This window comes from Brienomyrus brachyistius, chromosome 9 (genome assembly GCF_023856365.1).
Source record: "Brienomyrus brachyistius isolate T26 chromosome 9, BBRACH_0.4, whole genome shotgun sequence".
Taxonomy (NCBI): Eukaryota; Metazoa; Chordata; class Actinopteri; order Osteoglossiformes; family Mormyridae; genus Brienomyrus; species Brienomyrus brachyistius.
The window spans coordinates 7,589,417-7,605,309 of NC_064541.1; the positions used below are offsets into that span (position 1 = coordinate 7,589,417).

Genomic DNA, 15,893 nt, shown 5'->3' on the forward strand with positions numbered 1-15,893 from the left:
TCTCCATACAAAGACTGCATTCGAGATGATATTTCTCATGATCAGTGACAGCTGAGTATTGTTTTACCAAAACCTGCTTCCTCAAATAATCTATTAGGTGGATATCAAAGGTGATTTTCGTTTGTTAATGTGAAAGACATACAGGCCAACGTGTAATGCTTAAAGTTAGCATCTTAATTAGTGATTGTGAGTGTGTGGCTTACATATTCTCTTTGCAGCTTGTCTGCCCAGTAATTATTATATTATTTAAATGCAGGAGTTTGGTAATTCCTGTTTGAAACTGCCTAATTAACACCATTAAAAACCAACTCCTTTAATGCTCAGCGGAAGCAGAAAGTTTACTGACTTATCTTTGATATACTTCATGCTGATAAATTATACCATACTTGATGCGCAACCCAAATAAAAATATTTATAGATATTTCATTCGCTTCTAATTAAAGGCATTTAATTTACTTCTGAACAATATGCTTTAATCCCTGTACAACAATCTAACATTTTCTCATCAATTAGTCTTTCAGTAATTCTATAGCAACGATATGTTCACACACACACACACACACACACACACACACACACACACACACACATATATATATATAATATTAAATATAATGCATGTACTCATTGCCAGCCAAGATTAATTCATTAAGATTTAAGCTGGCTTATTTTTATACATATTTCGAAGTGTATTACTTTTTGCATATATGTTTAACCCAAACCTCTATATTTACAAATGGAATTCACTAATAATAAATGGCCAGATTATGACATCTAGTTGTAAAAATGACTCTCATCTGCCACTGATAACTTCGGCAGCGTCCGTGATTTTCACCTTGATTACACAGGGTTTACCCAGTGTGACGTTTCATCCCATGTGCTGTGGCCCGCACTGCACCAAGTGGGATTTCCACATGTGAGGTGCTGTCCAACATGGACAGGAAGTGACATCACGGAACATAGCTGAAGGATCAGTCTTCACACAACACTCAGGTCACAGAGTCTTGCTGCTGGACTCCCAGGCACTTGAAATACTGCAGCCCAACCTGTTTCATGTCAAGTAGGCCGTACCTGTGTCGGGACCCCCCATGTGGCACAGCCTTCATCGCTGTCACTGGAGCTGTCCCTGGGTGGAATTCGAGTGTGACCTGGCTGGTTGTCTGGCGACACACCGCTGCTGGGAGAAGTTGGGCGGGCGACTTCAGAGGGCGAGCTCACATAGGCCTCTTCAGGCATGCCCTCGGAGGGGGCGTAGCCCTGGTCAGGGAGGCTGCTGCTGCCATCGCTGCTGCTCGCCACAGACACAGTCTCCGGTTCCAGTTCAGGAGCCAGACCAGGCTCTTCATCCTGCAATGTGCGGAGCCAAGCTGGACGGAGCGAGGGAGGGAAGGAGGGTTACTGGCGAACACATCTGACAGAGAATGTAACACAGCAGGTCACACCGAGGCGAAAAGCAGGAAGCTTCACACAGACGGCGGAGGGGGGAGAAGGTAGAGCGAGGGCAAGCGGAGTGAAAGCGCAAGACAGACAGGCGTGAAAAAATAAAATCATTTATTTCTCAACGGAGTATACGTTTAGGACTAATTGTTGTATCTGAAAGCTCAGTTAAAATTAAACGTAATATTATTGAGTAGATTTTAACTCATCGTAAGTAGAGCTGTGATTTTATCGATTAATCTTAAAGATTAATCCCAGGCAAGCAATTTTCTGAGGTTCTGGCGCAGGAAAATGTTCTGATATCCTTCTTATCCTCCTCAGATTACAGTGACTAAGGGCTACTATACCAGAGTATACCAGAGTATATATACTATACTAAGGTTACTATATACCAGAATTACATATACTAGATACCAGTTACATTTATATCGACATTAGTTACATCTATGTTTAAGAGTGATGGATGTGGGCACATTGTAGAAGCGTAAAAAGAATTTAAGTAGCAAGATTTTACACGAAACTTGGTACTAAGTGTAATGTAATGTCTATTTTTAAAACAAGAATGCTCTGAAAGAAATGGTTTTATTTTTAATATATTTTAAATTAAAAATAATAGGTAATTTCAAAATTATTTTTATGGGACACAGTATAATAATATGATTATATACTATATAGGTCATTTATTTTTACACGTGGACACCTTGAGATTTATTCAGTTCTCTATACAGGTGCTTAGTAGTAGAGCAACTGTACACTGGGTTCTGGGGCAAAAATGGACCATGCCACCCCCCCTTCCAAATTCACACCTAGTTTCTGCCTACACCAGTTGCAGATGATGAAATTTAAGTAGCCTCCAAATATCATACCCAACATGCACTGTAGTAGTTAGCACATTCCATATGCTTTTTTCATTAAATAAAAACCTCGGCAACAGAGTTTGACTACAAAACATTAGAAACTATTACATTTGAAAATTGTTTTAAGTATTGTACCATTTTTTGTGCTCCCACCATAATTAGATTGTATACATAAAAATGAGAGATATAAAAGCATGCCACAAGTATGTATGCATGATGTCAGTGCATTAATACTTATGAATGTTTTGCATGTATGTAAGTTTTGCAGTTGTAGGGGGGCTCTCAATGTCACTAGGGGGACCGATTTGCAGTCGGAGGGAGGCCAAGGTCCTGGGGTAGTTGCCCCCGCTGGCCCGCCTGCCAGTCAACCTCTGCAAGTGCTATATTCAACCCAATTATCCCGTATCTTAGACGTGGAAAGAAAATATTGCAAAATCTGAGTTGAGTCATATGTCTAACGAGTGACAAAGGACAGATATTAAAACATTTTCAATAACCACATTAACAAAAGTCTAAATGGAACAAAAATCTCCATAAAAAAGTTCTATGTTTAATGACAGACACTGCTATATTCAGAATAAAACAAGCCTTAATTTCAACAAAAAATGCACAAATTTCTACGTTCAGATTCTATTTATGATAGTCGCTTTTTTCATTCTTGGCAATCCAACTTCATATCTTTAACCCTGGCACTTGAGATGAAGTGATATTTCTCACGATAAGTCACAGCTGAGTATTATTTTACCAAAACCATTCTAAATTAAACAGCAATAAAAATTTTGTGATAAGCATCTCAATTCATTACATATGATTCATTGAAAACGCACCCTGTATCAGACCTGCAGCTATAAATGGCGATAATGCTGTCGCCCTTCATAGACCACAATATTCTTGAATGTCTACAAAGGCGGCTGAGATGTGAAGACTTCTCACAGTTACAACAATGTCAGTCAATGAACAAGGAAGGGAATTTAATGACCCGCTGTTACATTTTTGGATATAAAGATCAGTTCATCTGTTCATGAGCATGCAAGTTTGGAACAAGCTGGGACCGGTAAATGTTAGGTGTAAATAATACGATATAAGAATGTAATTTCTTTTTTGTATCTGCACTTTTATGAAAGTGTGCTTTAACATAATTCTTTGAATGAGAAGCACCTTTGCTCTGTGTTTAGTCCATAATATCTGGCATTTATATAATGACATTAATGGGAGAATTTAGGGTGATTTTGGATAAATGAGTCTGGAATGTTCAATCACAGCGTTTGCATTCAACCCATATCAGAGTCTGAATGGCCATTCTGCACCTCAATGATGCTGCTCCTTCAAGCTGGATCCAGTCCAAGTGCAGCAGCTTCCAGAGCTGTTTGCTATACTGTGGGAAACCCTATACAGGTTCAGAGCCAGTGAAACTTCAGGAAAGCTGTTCATTCACCCACAATGGAGAGATACACCTACTGCCTGGTTTCCAGTCACGCCAGTGCCATTTTGGAACCAATTTGGACTCTCCAGTAGTAGCCATGCAATGTAAAATAACGGTGAAATGTCACAGATATCTGGCAAGTTACGGTTCTATTCTTTTAGGGTGTGGTATTTATTATTTTACCATTTTCCCTATATAACATTTTTTTTAAAGAATTAAAATATCCAAACATTCCACTGATATGCAAACCAAAGTTCATTGTGGCCATTTACATTTTCAACAGGGAATTCCAAATGGCTTTCAGTGTTCAGCCTCCAGGTTAACGGAGCACCAGAGCACAGAACGAGCGACGTCGAGAAGGTGTCAGGCAGACATACGCTCTGCTTTCAATAACCACACAGAAGGATTTATGAGCAAACCGATAGATGGCTTTGTGCTGAGAATAGCAGGGACACAAGAACAGAGATGATGTCATCAGACAGGTCAACCATAGTATAAAGCTTATTTGATTTACAAATTAAAATAAGGATAAAAAGACCAAACGACAGTGGCTCAAAATGTATAAAAATGCATCTCTTTATGGCTTTCATACTGTGAGTTAACAATGGCGCACTACAGTGAAACTCATTACACTTTATCAAAACCTGCATTGGCACAAGTATCCATGTAAATATGTAGCAATTTTTTTAATAAGCAGACATGCGACAGTGCAGAGCACTTCCCGATTGCCCCTTGACTGGGGTCACAAACCTACGCAGAGCTTTCTACCGCAGCACCGATTCCTAGAGATCAGGTGGCAGCCATGATATCATAATTTCTGAACACTCCCATCAATTCGTCTCTGTGTGTCTCCATTTACAGATTAATCATCAAATCACATATCTCCTCACTTTAGGTACCGCCCATGTACTGGCAAACTAAGATCTGCCTTGGTGGCTGAAAATAACCACAGACAGAGCAGAACACAAAACGCAAATCGTGTACAAAGCTCTTCAACTGCTTAAAAGGACAAGGAATACAGAATTCAGTTCTCAGTTAATAGATGTGGGAGTATAAAGTGAAGCAGGCATCAGAGAGTGGTTTAGGAGGAAGGAACCGCGGTTCAGCTGCTGCGGAGAAGAGCAGAGGTCTAGCAGGTAGGTGGAGCAGAGGGTGATGGAAAGGCAGGAGGAGAGCAGGGCAGGCTGGGGCTGTCGGCGCTCAGTGACGGATGCCACGGAGAGACATGGGCGGACAACAGTAAGCTGTCAAGGTGAGGAAGACAGGAAACGAATTCAGTTCAGAAATGGAAAAGAGCGTTCAAGATGAGGCGAGCCAAAATCTCGGGCAACACTCACGTCAAGCCAAATTTAGTATGTGGCACTTAGAAACTGCCGGGACCCTTCACTGTGGGAAAGGTCAGTAGGCTTCGCAGGAGATCATAAATGTACCCACTCCGCTTGGTGAGGACAAGATGAAGGATGAATATCTGACCATGAGACCATCAGACACAGTGAGTATATGCATTGTATATATCTGTAATAGACGGTATATACCTGTAATGCACTGCATACACCTGAAATGCACTGTACAGACCCATAACACACTGTACAGACCTGTCTGTAATGCGTTGTATAGACCCAAAATGCACTGAGTACGCCCATATCGCACTGTATATACTTGAAGAGCACCGTATATACCCATATCACACTACATAGTCCTATAAAAAACTGCACACACCCATAATGAATTGTATAGACCCCAAATGCATTGTATATACCCAAACTCACTCTATATACCTGTAGCACACTATACATACCTGTAATGCGCTATATATGCCTGTAACATACCGTATACACCTGTAATGCACTGCATGCGTCCTTAATGTACTGTATATACCCATAAGGAACTTTATACGCCCTAATGCACGGTACATACCTGTAACACACTATGTATATCCTCAACGCACTCTGTATGCCCGTAATGCATTGCATGCAACTCTAATGCACTGTATAGGCCCATAATGTACTGTATACACCTGTAATGCACTGTATACCTGCATAATACACCATATACACCCGTAACAAATTGCATATAACTGTAATACATTATCTATACCCATAACAAACTGAATATGCCCATAACGTGCTGTACACACCCATAATGAGCTGCATATACCTGTAACACACTATCTATACCCATAACACACTGAATATGCCCATAACGTGATGTACACACCTGTAATGAGCTGCATATACCTCTAACACATTATCTATACCCATAACACACTGAATATGCCCAAACCTTCCAAACGTTGTGTCGGTCTACTTGCCACCACAAAGAACATGTTTTCTGCAAACGCTGCCCATATTTTGAAATCTGCTTTGTTCAAGTGAACCTTTACCTTATCAAACTACATGCTCATACTTTTGACATGAGCAGCCTGCTGAATGCAGATTTGTTCATTTGCATGTCACATGTAACCAGCATGCAGACACCACAGTCCAGCAGCTGGCTGCTGACAACCCCCCCCCCCCCCATGCTGTCTGATCCACTGAAATCCCTTCAGTTTACTCTCATGCAATGGCTGCATTTATTTTGATACTTTCCCATAGTTAATATTTACATTTTTAACACTGACAGACTTTCACTACACTGGGACATTTTGTATTTTATATTTATAGACATTATCACTAAAATTCGGCTGAAACCATGAGTCAAGATTAGTTACGTGATGACAGAAAAGGAATAAGAAGGAGACAGAAACGCAGAGCGAGAAGAACCCGGAACCTTCTACAGGACATTTTATAGGATGGTGGGTTGAAATCACTGTAGAAAAGTCAGAAAAGGGAAGGAGGAGAGAAAAGAGGCAGGTTAGCAGAGGAAACAGCTGCAGGAGTCTCTGTTCGGCTCTACGGGACCTACGCTGGGGGGCCGCCTCAGCGTGGTGCTCCAGCGGAGCATCATGGGAGTCCTGCTGTGCGGGAGGGGGTGTGTCAGGTGGGGGAGGGGGGATTGTTAGGGTGGGCGGCTCCCTCGTGGGGATTCGTCGGGGTTTCAGAGGCACCTGCCGCTCAGCACCTGGGGTGGTGTCGGGGGGTGGGGGGCTGAAGGTTAGAGACTGGGGGGTTCAGTTTCTCGATTAACAGAGATATGGAGGCTAAGATAGAGGGGGTCCGTTGAAAATGGAAGGTGACGACTCTTCTGTTACACTAGGAGATTCACGCTGGAATAAGCGACACATTAAGTGTTAAACACACATTAAGATGACATGTCATTAAACCTAAACATGGTACAAGTTAATCTAACCGATACTATTTGCCAGAAAAACCAGCAATAGAGTGTATATTGTGTGTACAGCATAAAGTGCAACAAATAGGCAGAGAACACGGCGGTATTCAGTATTAAAACATTGGCTGGGGTCCCAGCTAACGTCCATCTGAGGCGTGTCTCTCAGACATTAAAAATCAGCTTTTTGTTCAGCTCATGTGAAGCTTATTTGGAAATAACAGCATCTTCATCAGGACTATAGGGTACGGCGCCCCTTTATGAAAGCAGGCCTGCTTAGGACAAACGGGACCCCCCCCCCCCCTAAAACACCTAATTTATAATGGATGGAAAAAAATGCTAAGAAAAACAAAAGCAGGGCATCTCATTGGCTGTAGAGATTCTGTGACACAAAACACAGGGCATCTCATTGGCTGCAGGTCACACAATTGCTTACTTGTGGCGCTGTGCCGGATGTTCTCTGGCTCCTCCATCCTCTCGTTAAGGGGTGACTCTGTTGCCTCAGGTGTGGCATCGAGCACCACGTCAGGCTCCTCCTCCTGCCCACAGGGGGCCGAATCCACTGCCCCCAGGCTGCTACCGATGCTGCCAGTGCTGGTGCTGCTTCCAGTGCTGCCATCGCCCCCACTGCTGCTGCACACGATGCTGTGGCTGGTGGAGTCCTCAGCCTGGGGGCCCGGGGTCAGGGGGGGCGCCGGGGCCTTCCTCTTTTTCTGTTGGCTGCTGTTCGGGGAGCTGGAGCGCACCTGTGAAAGAGAGAGAGAGAGAGAGAGAGAGAGAGAGAGAGAGAGAAATAGAGAGGGAGAGAACTGGGGGTTAAAGGTCTTGCTCAAGTGCCCACCAGTGAAATCCCCTGAGATTTAAACCAGTGACCTTCCGATCCTCTTTCTGTTCAATGAAATGTTACTTCTTAAAAGTGCCAGGCTTCCTCTGCCCGGACCTCTGTGCCAGGCTACCCCTACCAGGCCCTCTGTGCCAGGCTCCCTCTGCCCAGCCCTTGGGCCAGGCTACCCCTACCAGGCCCTCTGTGCCAGGCTCCCTCTGCCCAGCCCTTGGGCCAGGCTACCCCTACCAGGCCCTCTGTGCCAGGCTCCCTCTGCCCAGCCCTTGGGCCAGGCTACCCCTACCAGGCCCTCTGTGCCAGGCTCCCTCTGCGCCAGGTTCCCTCTGCCCGGCCCTCTGTGCCAGACCCCCTCGGGCCGACCCGCTGTGCCAGGCTCCCTCTGCCAGCTTTCCCCTGCCAACCTCTTTGTGCCAGACCCCCTCTCTGCCAGCCTGTATGCATCCCAGAGCTGCTCAGGCTGGGAGCTGCATTCCTGCCATCGCTCCATAATGACCAGCTTATTGACCTTCTCTTCTTCATCTCAAACGTCTAGGCCCGACTTGCCTGAGCAGGTCCAGAAATATTCAGGCATGCAGCAGGAACGGCTCAGAGGGAGTGTTTGCTGAGAGTTACTGCACGCGTGCATGTGCGTGTGTGTCAGTGCGTGTGTGTGCGTGCGTGTATGTGTGAGCCAGGTTTAAGTTAAACACCTCAGGAAGCTCAGGTCTGTCTGTCCAGCAGAACCAATACTGCGATACAGTATCCATACATTTTTGTAAAGGTACAGAAACCATTACCTGCGTTTTCTGAGCATAACCGTCAGTTTCTTAAACGTGCCCTCTTCTAGAACTTAAAAAAATCATAAAACACAAAATCAAAAGAGAAACCATGTTTATGTGCTTGTGATATTGCCAGCTGTATAAACAAAGCTGCATAGATACCAGAGCTGAAATATGTATGGCATCTGACACCTTAAAACTCAGATTAACAGTTACCTGTCACAAGTAATGATAATCATGAAAACATATCTGCTGCAGACGAGCACCCTGCAGCAGCACACCTCGGCATGCTTCTGCGCACCTGCTATTAGGAAATTAGAAACCCTTTGTGGTAGTGACCCTGTGACCACTCTCCCCTCTTCCTCTTTCCTGCAGTTCTAAGTGTACATCTTCAGACTCCTTTACTAAAGTCCAGAATCCAATTTCCACTTCCACCTCATAGCCTATAACCCAAAGCAACTGAACACCAGTGAACTTATTACATTGGCTTGACAAGTTGTGACTGTAATACACCTGTACAAGGAGCGAAGTGCCAATAATTAGAGAGTCATCTTAAGGGTTAGACTCTGCAGCATGATGTTACGAAGCATTTGGCCAAAAGTATGTAGAAACCCCATTTAATCAGTGGAATTGCCAAATTAAGCCACGGCCGTTGCTGAAACAGGGTGTATAATTAAGCACACAGTCATGCGATCTCATGCAACATTAGTAACTGTATGGGTACAGAAGACTTAGTGACTCTCACTTGGCATCTCCATAGGATGCCATCTTGCCAACAAGTCAGTTCCCCAAATTTCAGACTTGCTAGAGCTGGTTAACAGCAAGAGAAATGACTGAAGTGGAAACATCTAGGAGCAAGTTTAGCTGCGAGGTGGTCGGCACCCAAGCTCACAGAAAGGGAGCTGATCACCCAACATCGATACCCAACCTGAATGGCAGCAAATCCCACCAGCAATGTTCCAACGTCTAATGGAAGAGCCTTCCCAGAAAAGGACAGGATATTACAGCAGGAAAGGCTAGATTAATAGACCAATGTCACATTAATATCCTCAGTTTTTGAATGACATGTTGTCATGTTTATTTTGCACATTCATGCAACACAGACAGACAAAAACACAGACCAGCAATACCAAACTGCATGGGAGACCTTCCCAGCATTACGCCGTAAAAACCAGCAATCATCCCTGTCTTTGCACTTGCAGCAATCTGGTAGCCATCAGACAAACAAAACCAACCTCCTATAAAAGCAAACGCATAAAAGTATGAAAGCTTCAGTCTATATTACCGAGCAGCTTAGCGTCTGATAAATAAGTACAACTTTAAAAAAGCTGCACATTGAACATTCATTCTTACCTGAACTGAAAAGCTAACAGGGCTATGTTCATGGGGTATGACATCATGTGCTAGCGTCACGCTAACGTTTTACAGCCAGTTGACAGAGTACACTAGAGTGACATCGTTTACAGGCGCAATCAAACCTGCAGGTTTAAGCAGGCTGCTGGAAACAGCGGCAGACACACAGTGTACAGGAAACTGACTCATTTTAATGTGGTTTGCTGCTCCCATGCTTCTCAGGAAAGTGTGGTTTGCGTCATCATGCCCAGTAAGAATGACTGGACAGAGGACGTGGTTTTGTCGGTTTTCACTAGAATACGGGAAGTGGGCCGGACATGATGATCTGTGGCATCTAGCCCCCCCCACTGCCACCGTACGCGATTTAAACCTGTTTCTATACTGAAGTTGAAGTTTATATTCCTCAATGTGATTGCTTGCATATCAGTTTTTATGTAAAAAAAAAGTTTAAACTACACGTGAATTTGGATTTTACGTGAAGAGAACTGACGAAAGAAATGTCAAACTGCAAGCTGTAAGAAAGGGGATATTTCATCACTTTCATATAGCTTCTCTCAGTCAGGATCACAGATGGAGAGTATCTGGCAGGTTAGACTGCTTTAAGGCGCGATTGCGAGACAGAATGATGAGTGGAAAGTGGATGGCGCAGCTCGAGTAACTGTTTCCAGAACAGGCTGCATAAAAGGGGGAAATCCATCATTAACTCTTAGAAACACTTAGAAATTCAAATCACAAACGTGAAGCAGCTTCTGCATTACAGCTGCCCTCCTCATCCCTGACCTGACACATTAAACAACAGGTCTGCATCCATCTGGAAAGCTGAGTATCATAACAAGGTATGTGGCATCCATATAAGTGTACATATCATTTCTTTACAAAATCTGATCAAACAAATAATAAGAGACCCCAATAAACATTCTAACAACTGGATATATATAAGGTTAAAATATACCCTAAAATAAATAATACACAGGTGTGCCTGCTTAAGATGTTCAGGTTGTTAATAAAATGTAATAAAACAGACTTAAAGTTCAAATAAACCTCGATTAAAAACTGAATAATAATAAATCCTTTTCAAAGGTTTTTTAATCAAAGCTCTTACATACTGTAATTAGGCAAAAAAAAAAACGAAATTTTTTCAAAAGCAAATTTTAACAAATGCAAGACACAAAGCACGCTGTGTTTGTTCTTCCTCCCTTTTATGCGTGGAAATAACAGTATTTGCGAATAATTTTTCTGGCTTGATGCTTCCTTTGAGAGGGCAGGCAACATGAGCTTCCTGTCGCCCCGCCCCTCCCGCAGCTCCCGGCCAATCCGGACGAGCTTTCACTGTCCCACTATCATTAATTAAACACTGGGCTTTTTAATTTCCCAAATCCCAAAGGAATCTTGGCTTTCGGCTGGATTTTTAATCAGCTTCAAACCAAAGTCCAAGTTATTTAATTACCAGACTGTGCAGCGTGGCCCCGCACCCGCACAATAGGAGCGCTTACGGGAACAGTGACTGAGCGTTCGGACCACACACAGGCACGGTGCCGATTTCAGATGAAATGACGTGCATTCCTGCAGTGACTGAACTCAGGCTGTTGCTGAATTCAGCTCAGTGGACAAAATGCACAAACAGATATTAATAGAGGGGTACCGGAATCCGGGACAGGCTTACCAAGCAAGAGGACAGAATATAAGAAAGCGGAGACATACAAGAGCCCACATTTACACAGATGCCCCAACAAACCAGCGTTCTGGCTATACACGCTCCAGTGTCGTCCTGAGGAAAATGTGGTTAATCCGCAGGGTCTCCAGCAAACATTGTCACTGGATCCAGGAAAGACTGTTCTCATATTAAGGTCACTCTGCATTTGGTTAAAATTCTTTCTTTAATCTTTGGAGACTCACTCCAGCAGAAAGCAGTTACTGGCCGAGGTGTGACCTCAGAAAATAACTCTATCCAAGGATACCCCACAGAATCCAGATAAAAGCCAGTTGTGAACCAGTAAAAGCCTCGAAATCACTTAACACATCGAGAATAGGCCGTCTAGTAAAATTAAGTGCTAAGTGCATTTAAATGATATATGACCGAAAGAGATTCGACTTTAAGGTTGATACTGAAATCACTTTGCAGTAGAAGTCAAAGCCTAGTGAAACGTACAGATATAGGCTGAAAAGGTTCCTGATGTTTGACTGTGGTTGATCTGGGTTGTAAGACAGGATGTTCCGGCATATTCTCCCTGGCAGCCAGAGCTGACGCTGGCACATGGCTGTTAGCATTTGATCCCTCAGAACAGAAATTTCAGAGCCCATCATACTCTTAGTGAACCTGATTCTGGAGCTCATGGTAACCATCACTCTGGTTACCCAGCCTGGCAGCTATGGTGACCAGGTCTCTCCTCCAAACCCAGCCACTGATCCTGGTCACCACCCACTAACACCCTGAACACGCTAACTCCTCTACCCGTAAGTTCCAATGATGCGGCATTTGCGTTTGTTGATGTTACTGTTAATGTATTTTGCCAGAGAAACATGATTCAACACAGTGCAACAATAATTAACAGCAATACAAGGTAAACATCTGTTTCTTTCAATATTTTGGCTTTTTCAATGGTATGAATTAACACATACAGCTAAAAACGATGAGTGACGTACAGGTTTAGAGGCTTGGGTTTGTATCAAGGTTTGACAGAAACCTGCACTGACAGCTCCTCCCCCTCCATGAAAGCTTCCCAGAGCGATGCTGTCCTATCCTGCCTCGCCTGATCCTACCGTGGCCTTAATGAGCCACGCCTGCGAATCCTTTGTCCTACCTCTCGTTCCTGCCCGTGTGTGATTCGCTCCAGCTGCCCCTTGTTTGATCCCTTGTTAGCCCTGCGTATAAGTGCTTCCCTGTCTTGTGTTAGTTCCCTCATTCACCCAGCGTGTGCCCTACCCTCTGCCTTTTGATCCACCGTGATTCTGTTTTGGTTTTTTTTGTGTCCTGTTAAGTTCAGTTAATAAACCCTGTTTGTTTGCCCTGAATCTCACTCCCGCGTCCTCAGTTCTGTCCCGTGCAGTGACAGACGCCAGGGAAGATCAGCTCTCAGCTCGCTGCCTGTTGCGCACTAGCTTGGTCGGTCCACTACAGAACACATCTCTCTTACATAATTTGTAGCAAATGAAATGACCTGCTAGTGAAATTCGAAGCCCCGGTTCCAGACCGAATGGGCATTTACATACTGTGACCATCCACAGTGATATGAAACGATTTGAAGAACCAAACATGGAGCTGAGTTTTTATGAATAATTAAGCAAAACTTGAGGTATATATCTGTTTACAACATATCTGTGCATTTCCTAATAATGCATTTGTATTCAGGTGCAACCTTACTGTTAAGAGACCCTGCAGCTCAATATTTTTGGGGAGGAACTGCTTGAGAAGATGGTCCATCCAGGTCCGATGGCTGATTTATCAATCCACATCAACAGCCACGTTAACTAGTTGTAACTATGATGAAATGCACCATTAATGGGATGGAAGTGGAAAGTCCTAGGACCCGTGATCTCTGATTAAGTCCAGCAGATTCATCTACCTGCCTTAGGAATGAAGGTAAGAGCTTCCAACCTGTTACCGTACAGGATGTTCCCTGCCCCGCCCCACAGAGCTGAATGGACAAGCAGCTACAGGAAATGGATGGATGAACTGAACTTATCTCACTAACAATGAAATGATCTTGTTTATGCGTTGAGACACCACATTTTAAACACTAGTAACGGCTTCCTGAGGGATATAAAGTAACCTGGAGATCATGCGATTAACATCAATAATATCTTTGTTAACATCACGCCATCTGTAATCTGGCGCCAGCATGTCCGCTATACAAAAATATTTTAACCATGTGGGAAAATACATAAACATTAGGTTCTTTTATCCGATGCGCATGAAAAAGGCTCTTCAGACCTTTAATCTTGAAAAATGGAACTACTGAAACTCAAACATTCTCACATCGTCATACAGCACAGCTGAGGTCCTGTTTTGCGCTACTTTTTTTGAAGGAACGGATAAACATTCTAGTCGAGTTATTTGTTCAGGTGTTTCTGCATTTTTTGATCACAGACAACATGTGACCCCCCCCTGCCCCGTACAGATGCGTGGCAGCCCTGTTTTTCCCAAGACAGGATGACGCCGTGCCAACGGAAGTTCCTGCACTTACTCAAGGCCGCAGGAGCTGAGATTACTGCATTGAACAGGGATGGATGGGATGCAATAACACACAGGCAATCAGAAACATGCGGGGAGCAAAGCACTGCATCCTACTCAAACCACCATCCGCTTCTATGTACTGAGTACTCATGGAGATAAGAGTCCTGTTTCAGTACTCTTACACAAGGTACTGGGCTGCAATTCAACTGTCCCACTCTAAATACTTAGCAATAGTATTTATCCATCCATCCATCCATCCATCCATCCATCCATCGCAGGAACAAGCAGGGACCCTCGCTAAGAGGAATACTGTGTCCCATCTCTGGGCTTAAATCCACACTTCTTAGCACCAGTGTGGAAAAAAAAGCAGCCCCCCCCCCCCCACAGGAGTACAGTGGCCAAAGCACAGTGTGTCCTGTTCCCCTGCTCACAGCAGAAGGGCAGCAGGGAGGTGTGGGCTTCCCCCCAGTACAGTGATACGCATCAACCGAGAAACATATGATGGGATTAACTGGTTACTCGTGACAAAAAACAACGAAAAATGCTAAGTGACTGCCTCCTGCCTGCTGTTAATGTCTGAGTGCTTCAGAAAACTACGGCAAGGGACTGGTGGAGAATAAGAACACAAAGATCTCGTGCATGATAAGAAAAGTAGTAACAGGCCTTGCATATATTCAACTGAACTGAGAGAACAGCTACAGACACGTCTATAAATTATCAGGTAAACCAACTTCATTCATCATTCTTCAAGCCGAAACAGCACATTTTAAAAGGCTAAGCCCGAGGAAACTGTTAAGGTTAGCAATGCTATTATTATTAGCTCTGCTGCCAAATTAATGAAGAGCCCAGTATACATTTCTAGAGCGCAAAAGAAACGTTATATAGACCTGTTTTCGGTTATGTTAGTAAAGTTTGTGCCCAAACTGCCTTCTCTTCTCTCTGAATAACGGGCTACCGAATTTAGCAATGATTTTCTGTCTCCAAGTAACCAATAAGCAGCACATAATGCAGTTCTCTCTGAATCTTGGGAAAGCTTATTTGCATTGCAATACGTCAAAAATAAAACTGTCGCTAAGCTTCGTCTCCTTTTTTTGTTGTCTTATATTTGTATGAAATACTTGAAATGCCTTGTCTCTCTCACACACAGCCTGGCATCAGTTGGTCAGACGGCAGCACACATTCACAGGGTATGTATATGCTGGTGCATGATGGTCCTGCGCGGCGACACAGCGAAATTACACCTTGATCCAAAGGAGCACGGCTCGACATCGCCACGCCCGGGCCAGACCCGGTCCGTCAGGCAGCCAATCAGAGCAAAGTTTCTGGAAAGCGACGTATGGGTTAAGCGAAGCGGCTTCTCCGAAGCCTGAAGCAGTGTAATCCCCTTAATGTACTGCTTTCTGCAAACTCCCCCGGGGAAGAATGAAATAGGACCACACTAACGAAGCACACGCAAGGCCTACATGTGACCCCAGACTAAAAATAGGCCTGCTTTATATGTGCTGTAATGCATCCTGTGCATATTTTCTGACTGATGGATAGGGGTGGAGGATTTAATAACGGGAAGGCATGATGTTTGGATTTTGGGAGTTTGCACTGGCCAGGACTGTTTCCAGGAGCAAAGCCCTCACCTTCCATGGAAATCCACGGATCACGCCCTCGCCAAAGATTTTCTTTGGAAACAAGAAAATATAACATATGAATATGAAAAGAGACGAACCTCTAGACAGTTAAAATATGTGTTTCCCCAATAAAGGGCAAATGAACTGGAAGTCCAAAG

The 15,893-nt window shown here is 43.9% G+C and overlaps 1 protein-coding gene across 1 annotated transcript in view; it reads right to left on the reverse strand.

The window, feature by feature from the left end:
* The window catches only part of cobl (cordon-bleu WH2 repeat protein), a 67,793-nt gene that overhangs the window by 10,540 nt on the left and 41,360 nt on the right, over positions 1–15,893 (reverse strand). Inside the window, 4 exon segments of the mRNA XM_049026025.1 lie at positions 1,072–1,085; positions 1,087–1,367; positions 6,622–6,777; positions 7,421–7,730. Coding sequence (XP_048881982.1) covers positions 1,072–1,085; positions 1,087–1,367; positions 6,622–6,777; positions 7,421–7,730 — 761 coding nt within the window.